Source organism: Leptopilina boulardi, unplaced genomic scaffold (genome assembly GCF_019393585.1).
Source record: "Leptopilina boulardi isolate dan_hultmark-lab unplaced genomic scaffold, ZJU_Lbou_2.1 LbouV2_403, whole genome shotgun sequence".
Taxonomy (NCBI): domain Eukaryota; kingdom Metazoa; phylum Arthropoda; class Insecta; order Hymenoptera; family Figitidae; genus Leptopilina; species Leptopilina boulardi.
Window position 1 is genome coordinate 289,063 of NW_026137978.1, and position 11,583 is coordinate 300,645.

Below are 11,583 nucleotides of genomic sequence, written 5' to 3' on the forward strand. Positions count from 1 at the left end.
AGATGCGGTTTTGAAACGTTTAACAGAATCCGAAGTATTAGTAAAACAATTAATTAAACGAAAAAAGGAGATGAAATCGGAAAAAGAAAAATCTTTATTTGCCCAAGTAGTATCAGGAAACAACATTTTCAAAAAGTATAAAATGATGAGGAAAACGAATTCCATCGTATCTTCTTATTTACAACGAAAAAATATGAATCGCAAAGAATTAATCCTAGATCGTAATAACGAGAAAAAATTAGGCTCAAGATTAGAAATGAAAAAAAACATACGTTTATTTTTGGAAAAAGATGAAAATTCTGCTTCTGCGCCAGGAGCGAAAGAAACTATATGCCGAAATGGAGAAAAGAAAAGGAAAAGGTATTTTTTGGATTCCGTGGACAATTTGCATAAAAAGTTTTGCGCTTCTTCAGAAACTGAAGTCAGTCGAGCAACATTTTATCGTTTAAAACCATATTGGATTCAAAACCGATCAGCTTCTGCTCGAGATACTTGCATGTGCAAAGAACACGCTAATTTTCAATTTATTCTCAAAAAAGCCGGATCTCTTAAGCTTATTGATGTAACAAGTACAACACGATTTGCAGCAGCAATAACATGTAACTCAAATTCCAAAGATTGCATGTATGGAGATTGTGTAATTTGTAAAAATGAAAAGCAAATAGCTGTTCCGAAAAATTCTGAACAATGTTGGTTTTATCGGTGGGAAACTGAAGCAGTAACAAGACCTGGTGCAAAAGGATTGAATTACAATGTGAAAATAACGAAGAAAAAGAAAATCGACTGCACAGTGGCCGAATTAATTTCAGAGCTTAACCGTAAAACACCATCATTTTTAAAACACTTTTATGATGAACAACACCAACACAGAATCATTTCCGAAATTAGAGAAAATTTGAAAGAAAACGAAGTTTCTATTGTCGTAGATTTTTCCGAAAACTATAATTGTAAATTTTCTGATGAAATTCAAAGTGTGCATTTTGGAGCCTCAAAAAAACAAATTTCTTTACACACAGGAGCTTTTTTTTATAAAAAAGAAAATTCAAAGGAAATCAAATGCATTTCATTTTGCTCATTGTCAGAATGTTTACGACACGATGCTTCGGCTATTTGGGCCCACACGAAACCAGTTCTGGATTATATAAAAACAATTATACCTAATTTAAAAGTTATCCACTTTTCAAGCGACGGACCTTTAACTCAGTATAAAAATAAAACTAATTTTTATCTTTTCAATTATTATTGCAATAAATTTGGGCTTCAAAATGCTACTTGGAATTTCTCAGCTCCTGGACACGGTAAGAGTTTTGCCGATGGTACAGGAGGAACTGTTAAATCGTTATGTGACAGAGCAGTCGGACATGGGAATGATGTTACAAACGTTGATGAAATGATAAAAGCAGTTGATACCCATTCAGAAAAAGTACAAATGTTCTCGATCACTGAAAAAGATATTGAATTGCAAGATAAATTGGTTCCTGCTGATTTAAAAGCTGTCCCACAAACAAGAAAAATTTTTCAATTGATTTGGAAGAAAGAAGTAGCACAATCTTTCTATCTGTCCTACTTATCGTGTAACGAATGCATTTATTCGCCACCATGCAAACACTACCATTTAAATCCCAATTGCTTTACTTTTCCAGACAAAAATTTTAGTACTAACAGCGAAAATTTGGAAAATTGTTCACACAAATACAAAAAGGACGAATGGATTGCATTTGTACAAGAAAAAAAGTGGTACGTAGGAGTTGTTGATGAATCCACTGACGATTTTTTAAAAGTCAAATGTATGTCTCGTATAGGCAAAAAATTTCGTTGGCCCCGTGTTCAAAACTCGCAAACAGTTGATTTATGTACAATTTTATGTAACATTAGTGATCCACCTCAAAAAAATTCTACAAATTCAACATTTTCATTTTCAGATAATGTGTACAAAGAAATAACTCAAAAATATAAATTATATAACAAATAAATATTAGCGGTTTTATTATTTTCTATTATAATTATTATATTTATAATATTTTTATTATATTTATTATATATTTTGTAATATTTTTTTATATTATATTACGTATTCCACTTTTTATTATACCTTTATCATGAAAAAACGGAATTTTTTATGTTAATAACAAATATTTCATGCCATAGAAAATTTAGCGATAACCTAAAAATTTTACATTTCAAAAAAACATATTTTAAAGCAGAGGGCAGCTAATAAATGATTGTACTATAATATAAATGAAATCTACTTTGGTCAAAGATGCAGTACAATAAATGTCAAATGTGTGCTCACAAAAAAAAATATTTAGAAATTTCAACTCAAATGTTAAAGGTTCTAGAGATTTGCCCATATATGTATGCGTCTACAGATCGTATAATTAACCCTTTCGTGTCCACGATAAACCGAGCGAATGGATTTGCTTGAAATTCGTTACTCGGGGTGTTATTGGGGTCTCTGATTACGAATTTAATGTCAGATTTTAAAAATTCAAAATGGCGGATCCAATATGGCTGACAAGTTTTTTAAAAAGTGTTTAGATTGGCTCGAAATGTCCTACTCGGGGGTTTATGGGGTCGCTGATTACGAATCCGGTGTCCATTTTTCAAATTTCAAAATGGCGGATCCAATATGGCGGACGAGTTTTTAAAAAATGCTTGGATTTGCTTGAAATTTACTACTTGGGGGTTTTTGAGGTCGATGATTACAAATCTGAAGTCATATTTTAAAAATTCAAAATGGCGGATCCAAGATGTCGGACAAATTTAAAAAATGCTTGGATTGAATATGATGACAGAATTCGAAAATTCAAATATAAAAAAGGTTTTTTGGTTTGCTGATAATAAACCCGACATGGTCATGGACCCAGTACGGACAATTCATCATATTCATATCATTTCATCATTTTCGAGCAAATCCGATTAGTTTTAAAATTTTTCGTCCGCCATATTGGATCCGCCATTTTGAATTTTTAAAATCTGACATCATATTCGTAATCAGCGACCCCAAAAACCCCCCGAGTACCAAGTTTCGAGTAAATGCAATTGATTTTTAACTTTCATGTCCGCCATATTGGATCCGCCATTTTGAATTTTTAAAATCTGACATCATATTCGTAATCAGCGACCCCAAAAACCCCTGAGTAAGAATTTTCAAGCTGATTTAGTTACTTCTGCTTGACTAATTATAACCTTTTGATATCAAAACTTTAAACGCTTTTTTCTCAAAACACTATATTTAAAAATGGTAACCAGTAGAACTCAAAAACCGTTTGACCGATTTCAAAAATTCAAGTTGCATTCGATTCAGTGGAAGTTTTTGCAGGCCCTAAACCTCTAATATATTTAAAATATTCAATAATCAGGTTTTTGTGAGTGATTGATTGTCAAAAAAATGGTGTTTTTTCAGTTTTTTGGGTTCCAAAGCTTGCCATTTTTTTAATTTTTGATTTTTTTTAATATCTCGAGGTTTAGGACCTGTATTAGGTCTTAAACTTTAAAATCACGTTTGATTTTTTTATTTTAGATGATTCTGCGATGAGCTACAGTGGTTACCGTAAAGGACTTTGATTTTGACCAGTGTACATAGCGACCTCTGTAGAAGGAGCATAATAATATTTTTTAAGATCGCAATTTTTTTTAAATAGTTCTTGACGTATATAGTAACATGTAAAAACTTTTGATCAATTATATTTTAAAACTTATGAGTACACGATCTTTTATAAACCTTCTATTTTAGGGCAAAAAAATTTAGGAAACCCCTTAAAACAATTTTTTATTTAATAAAACTAATTATTATAAATTATGGTAAAAGTAAAATTTTATATTTCGCATTTCTTATTTTATCATTATTGAATATCTATTTATTAATTAATAACCAATAAATGTTTATTTATCAATTAATAATCAACAAATATTAATTTTGCACATATTAAAAAAAGAAAGGTATGTTTCAAACATTCTTATATTGCTCTCTTGCACACGTTACGGATCCTCTTAGATATTTTATCTAATAGTACAAGGGTCGGGAGTTTGAAACCTTTGAGAATATGACTTATCAAAAATAGGCAACTACTGTTGAATTTAGGCTTAAGATATATATACGTATTTAAATTTGGAGAAAAACATCTTGTTAACTTTATTTGATTTTCTGATGACTTTATGTATTACAAGTCTTTATCAAAAAAAAATCATAAAGACTAGATTCAAGAAGAAAAACAAAATGTTTTTCTCACATTTTACATAAAAAAGGTAAATAGAGAAAAGAAATAAAGGAAATAAAATAACTATAATATTGTGGAATATAACACAACTTCCACAGTGTCTAAAATTTTTTCATTTTTCTTAACGTTTTTACATGCCAAATTCACTTCTTGACGCACTTTCTTTTCATCTTCCGTGTCTATAAATAATTTCTTCCTCTTACATGACCAACTGTTTTGTATGTGTATTTTCTTTTCATCATCAGGTTGGATATATATACAGAATGCAAAATTAAAAATTATAGAGTGAAAGAGATATAACTGCAGAAAAATGATTTAATCATTTAAAATTTAATTTACATTTTGAATAATTTTAAAATCTTTATTTCTTAAAATAAAATACTCTTTTATGTTCGACATGGTAAACTTCTTCAAATTTCATGCTCCTGGTAAAGTCACTTTTCAAAACCAATCTTTTATTTCAGTTTCCTGTTTTAAAAAACTTATTTGAGTGATTCTCTCAAAAAGGGCTAATGACGCTTTCATGGTAATCTGTTCAAAAATAATAAAATTGATTGAGACTATTAAAAATTCTGTTACCCATACGTAAAGATTTAACATTTTTGAATCAAATCACTAAAGAAAAATTAAAAAAAAATTGGTCAAGTGCAAGTTACACTCGCTTACCTAGGGTTCCGTTCACGATTATTTAAATATTTATATATGTTTAAAAAAATAATTTTCCTGTAATAAATTTCCTGGCTAAAAAGTTGTTTAAGTTAAGATAAAAAGGAATTTTGAGCTTTTTTCAAGAATTTTGAGTTTTGTAGCGAACCAATATTTAAGTCAATTTCAAAAGGGTTAGCTATGTTTTTCGTGAAATCTACACGTGAAATTAAATGTGTTCCAAGTTTCAGCTTCTTAGCTCCAAAACTATAAAAGTTAAGGAGGCACACGTTTTTTCCGAAGTTTCGAGTTGTTGGAATGTAACTCAATTCACTTCCAATCGGATTCGCTATAATTTTCGTTTAAGGGGTTACATCCAGTTGGACCCTACTGAAAATCCCTGTATAAGATCTTGTACAACTTTTTGTACAGGATCAGCAACTAAACTTGTACAAGTTCTGACCAGTTCCTGTACAGGAAAATGCATACGAATTTGGAACAAGTTCATGTGTGAGATCTTGTACAAGATCTGGTGCAAGATCTTGTACAAGAAAGATGCTTGCACAAGAAAATGTTCATGTACAATTTCATGTATAAGTACTTGTACATGAACACGTCCATGTTCTTGCACATGTTAATTCATGTTTTTCTTTACTAAAAATTAAAAACTTCAAAGGCTGCGCAATAGTTTACTTTAATCTTTACAGCTGCGCAATAGTTTTTAGCATGCATGAGTTACGAATCTTAGTGGTTAAAAATTATCAAAATCTCAAATTTTATTAAAAAAAAAAAATTTTACAACTATTTCATGTGCAAGAACATGAACGTGTTCATGTACAAGTACTTATACATAAAATTGTACAAGATCATGTACATTTTCTTGTACAAGTATCTTTCTTGTACACTTGCACCAGATCTTGTACAAGATCTCACACATGAACTTGTTCCAAATTCGTATGCATTTTCCTGTACAGGAACTGGTCAGAACTTGTACAAGTTCAGTTGCTGATCCTGTACAGGAAGTTGTACAAGATCTTATACAGGGATTTTCAGTAGGGGACAGCCGAAAAAAGTCGATATTTTAGGAATTTTTTCTGGGAAAACTATGGACTATTTCAATTCACAAATTAATGCACATATAAAGAGTACTTTTAACTTTATTTTTGCATAGTTTATTTATAAAAATTATTTTTTTACACCTTGTATAAAATATTTTCTGGAGCTCCTTCGAATCGAGACAGCTAGCGGTGAGCACGTTATTTCTCAACTGGATCATCTAAAATTAAAAATCCAAAATTTTTTCGTTAAAATAATACATTATCTTGTGATTAATCGAAGGAATAGACAAAAAAATGATTTTTGACAAAATGGCGCCTTCAGAAAGCGGAAGTATTAATTTTTGACAAAAATTCACGACTTCAATTGTTTATAAAATGAAAAATATTTATTGTAAAAAAAACCTTCGATTAATCACTAAACAATATTATTAAGAAGCTTGTGTTAAAATCTGAGACCGATCGGTTCAGCCGTTTTCGAGAAATCTTGCTCACCGACTTTAAAAACATAGTTTAGAGAAAAACGCATTTAAAGTTTCAAAACCACTTTACTCATAATAAAAATTTTTTTTTTCAACTTACATCGAATCGTCTATTCCGGGTCCATATAATGTAGGTACTCTTAAATAAATATACTTTACGAAAATGCAATAAAAAAAAATCGATTTTTTCCAAATTCTAAGTGGATGTAACCCCTTAATCTACCCGCAAAAATACGTATGTATACCAAGTTTGAGCACAAACGGTTGAAATGACTAGGTTTTAGAGGGGGGGCATGATTTTGTGGACGGGCATAAGTGAAACCATAAGGGTTCCGTTTCGATTCACTGTGTGAACGGAATCCTACAAAGGCCAAATAACTGAAATACTGAATAAACTCGGATGTTACGAAGGGAAGTTTTAATACTACTTTTCATTCAATAATTCTGATATTTGACCTATTTTTGAAATTTTCATTAGTTATCCGTTTGAAAATTTGTTAAATTTTATCGTATGGCTGGCAGAATTTTTATTAATTAAAATTATTTTCATTTTTATTTAACAAAAACACCATCTAAAATAGAGCACGCGTGATTTCTCCATTTTGAGAAAATCAACCATTTACGTGTGTTTCACCTATAAAATATTTCATTAACTATAAATCAGCCAACGAATGCAATAAGGATAATCATTTATATAGGTGACTTAGTGTTGCTTAACCTTTTTTCACATTACATCAATTTCGATAATGATTATCATTCAACTTATTTTCCTCTGCCCTCTTAATTTTTGGTTCATTAAATCAAGTTTTCTAATGTCTTTAAATCTTTTTGTCTCTTAAATTAACAATTGATATTCAAATCAATATTTTGTTCACAAACTATTATTTTACCCGTAAAACAATATTCAACCTGCTTTCTGTTTAATTAATTTTCAAAAAGCCAGCTTCCACTAATATCAAACATATTATATTTTTCTCCTTTATCAAAATATATTCAATACCAATTTTATCTTCAAAATCCAAATATCTTTAATGCCAATCTTATCCACTATCAAAAAAATTCAAAACAATATTCAACTCACAAATTATTATTTAACCCAGAAAACAATCAAACAATCAATATTTTTTTCCATTATCAAAATATATATTTAAAATCAATTTTATCCACTCTCATATTTTATTCTCAAAATCCAAATATCTTTAATGCCAATGTTATCCAATATAAAAAACTAAACGGATAGAAGTATTTTTTTATGTATGTGTATCCTGGGACTATTACAAGTTTTCTGTAGTAGCCGTTCCACTCCTGTAAGGAGAAGTGTTATAATCTACAGGCCCGGGCCTATTTTAGGACCTCGCGTTAAGCAGATATTGAGGAAGTAGCGTTATCGGGCATAGCCATTGGTAAGTAAAGTATGGGTTTACCACTTCCACTCACGGGAATTTAATGGTCATCACCTATGTCACGTATACAATAATAGAAAACAAATCTCCCTCAACACAAGGCTGTGTGGATAAAACGGGTGATCACGAATAGCGTCCTGTAAAGGGAAGTGGTATACTCTCACTCTACAGGCCTGGCCCGAGCTCGGACCTCAAGTAAGTCAGTTACAGCGGGGGGGCTGTGTGGCGTTCTCGGACTTAAAGACAATATTATTTCATGACGCTTAAGGGGTTAGTGCCACATCTTTTTTCAAGAAAATCATTTTCTAAAAACTGCATATTCTTATAGTAGATATATGTAGAAATGCTATGGAAACTATTATTTTGGTTGGAAACTTCGGTAACATATCGAAAAACGGGGTACAATGTAAAAGTCACGGGGCATAGAGCGTACTCTTCGCGAGTACAATGTATGATTTTATGAATATATATACCTATATAAATATATATATATATATATATATATATATATATCAAAGTACACATATATGTATATAAAAGCATATATACATGTATATAATGTATCCTGTCGTGTAAGGGGGTATTTTCTTGAAAAAGCACAATATAAGCTTTATAAAAAAATTTTTTTCTTAAAAAATATTAAGAAATGGCGGCGTTACAGGCGTTTGAAGTTGTATCTTATATTTTGAGCCGTGCAGCCTACAGGTCACAAATATTAACTAAAATTAAAAATCAAAATTTTTACCGTTATAATACGCAAATATGCTTTGCATGACAAAGAGAAAACTAAAAAAAATTTTTTTTGAAAATTTGGGACCATTTTGAAAAAAATCACTTTTTTTATAAACAATGTTCAAAAACAATTGTTAAAATTTTTTTAAAAAACGGAGCTCGTCATGCAATAGCCAGTAAGATAAAGAAGATTTTTGGTAAGTTTGATTAAAATTAGTTAACAATTGGCTGAGATACATTGCACGGCGCGCGAAAAAATATACGTTTCGAGAAAAACGCGTTTAAAGTTTTCGATACATAAAAGTAGTGTTTTAACTATTGCTTTGAAGACGTTATGTATTCGAAAATAAGTATTATACTAAAACTAAGATTTACTATCACTTGCTTATGGTGCTTGCTAATGACAATTAATAAAATTATATTGATAAGAAACCGAAATAATAGAGGGATCTCGTTCTCATAATTAACTACATTTGGTTGCACCTGAAGTGCTTAACTTATGTATACTTATGTATACTATAGCTGTCCTCATTTACCCCGAGTTTTCAAATTCCTGGGGTAAATGGGGACAGTTTGTTATTATTAACCAAATTGACAAAAATTATATGATTATTTGGTATTTTACGAACTAAACTGAAACATTATTTAGGATTATACACAATTTCTTTTTACGATCTCCTAATAATTAATTTTAATCTTTCTGTTTTTATGTCGGTGTAAATTTGGTACTTTAGAGTATTATCGAGAATACACTGTGTATATTTGTTCTTTTTTTAAAATTGAAAAGAAATTGCTTACCCTATTGGGTTTTTGTTTTTTGATTTCAAAAAATGTAAGATATGTGCGAAAATTGAATTTAGAAATTTAGGCTTTGCAGTACTTCTTTCTTGAGGAAGTAATAAATTAAAAATGCACTACTTACTCCATAATGAACAAAATGAATTATTAACAATTCAAATAAATTCACTTTTTTTTAGTGAATGAATATAACCTAAATGTGAATTTTACTAACTATATAGTTTATTTCACCTAAAGAATTAATTTGACAAAAACATATTTAATGTTGTGATAACTTTAAAATTATTTCTTTTATCCATTATAATATTGAGATAAAAAATGCATTACTTTCAAATATAATTAATTTTTTTGTTATATGTGACGCTCCACGAGAAAAGAGACCTTAGCTACTTTTAAGTGAAGGTCCCTTTTGACGCGGAGCGTCAAATATATCCTTATTTATTCTACAAATATTTGTAAATTATATAATATTTAGTTTATTGTTCCACAATTATTTAATAAATTAGTTTTGCGATTTTTTGGAAGACGTAAGGTAAAAGAAAAAACAATCTTTCACTTTTTTTAAAAAATTTAAGACAACGTTTCTGTGATCTGGTTCGCCACCATCATCAGGTTACTTTAATAAAAAATTATACTGAAATAAATACAACACAAATTTAAAATCAAAATTATAACATTAAACAAAAAATTAAAAAATAAATTTTTTACATAATTAAAATCAATAAATAAACATCACATCAACAAATAAAATCAAATAAATAAACAAAATACAACAAAAATATAAAATATTTAAATTTACAAATCACAAACATATTAATAGAAGTGAATAGTCAAATTTACTGACTTGATGACAATTTTCGCATTATATACAGACAAAAGGGTCAATGACCAGCAATCGAAATATTATAAATTATAACCATTATTTCAATTTATTGAGCAAAGGAAAATAGTTGTTACTTAGAAATTGTACATCTTCCTTCTTGTTAATAGTAAAATTATTGCATTTAATGTGAAAGATTGTTTTTTCTTTTACCTTACGTCTTCCAAAAAATCAAAAAACTAATTTATTTGTAAATTATATACATTAATTTTTATTTTTTGTGTTTGATTTTAAAACATTTGCTTTCTTCTAGGTCGATAGTTGACTGTGACGCATTTCAAGAAGCCTTGAATTTGCCAATTGGACCTACGAACACATTCGTGTTGGTGCGAAAAAGTGATGCAAATCAGTTATCAACATTTTTCATTCCAAAACCACAGTATTCTTTTCCTCTACAATCATCTTCGTTTCATATTCGACTTGATCACAGCAAAGATTTTCAGATAAATTGTCGTTGTTCAAGTGCAATTAAAGTTTTTCATGATTCGAGAAAGGAATTTCTCTTGGACTTAAATCTCTTTGACAAATCAAATAGCTGCGAATCAACAAGATATCAGTGGTATCAAGCTAGAAAAGTAATTAAAGGTTTTAAATTCTTTAGATAACTATATATAGAAATATATTACATAAAAAACTGAAGAAAAAATGTTTCTTGTTACAACAATAGAAAATTTTGCAAATTTTGATATTCTGTGCTTCATTTATAAGACTTTTAATTAAATAAGAATGTAAATATTTTATTTTAACTAATAAAGTTTAATGTCTTTTCTGTTATCGTAATTTAACTTTTATTTCTATAAATCACATTAACACAATATTTTATTTTTTCTAGCTTTAATCCTTTACGAAAATATGTCTAGTGACATGCATACTTTACGCGTTCTTTCTCAACACGGACACCCCATGCTCGTCCAAATTCTTTTCATTTTAAATTCATGTTTAATGGCTTAAATTTTAGTTCAAGGAATATACTTTTGAAATCTAAGTGTCATATTTCCAAAAACAAAATGTAGGATCCAATATGAAGTTTTATTACTTAAATTTACCAATAAAAAGTTACTGTAATTCACTTTGAACAATCAAAAAGTAATGTTTGAGGTCTTTGTAGCCCTTTTTATTTCGAAATATGCCATTCAGATTTCAAAAGTATATTTCTTGAACTAAAATTTAAGCCATTAAACATGAATTTAAATGGAAAAGAGTTTGGACGAGCATGGGGTGTCCGTGTTGAGAAAGAATTCCTCATATCTGAACATTGAAATCCACTACAGTCAATTCTCCACAATGACGTTTTACAATGACGGATCCTTCAAAATGACGGGTCGATTTAGTTTGAATCTCCTCCGCAATAATGGATGGCATAACATG

At 29.4% G+C, this 11,583-nt stretch overlaps 1 protein-coding gene across 1 annotated transcript in view; it reads left to right on the forward strand.

Moving 5' to 3' along the window:
* Positions 1-10,995, forward strand: part of LOC127289288 (MAD2L1-binding protein-like) — a 124,177-nt gene extending 113,182 nt beyond the window's left edge. Inside the window, exon 2 of the mRNA XM_051317129.1 lies at positions 10,469-10,995. Coding sequence (XP_051173086.1) covers positions 10,469-10,820 — 352 coding nt within the window. The 3' untranslated portion in view covers positions 10,821-10,995. The remainder of the gene's footprint in view (positions 1-10,468) is intronic.
* Positions 10,996-11,583: the final 588 nt, after the last annotated feature.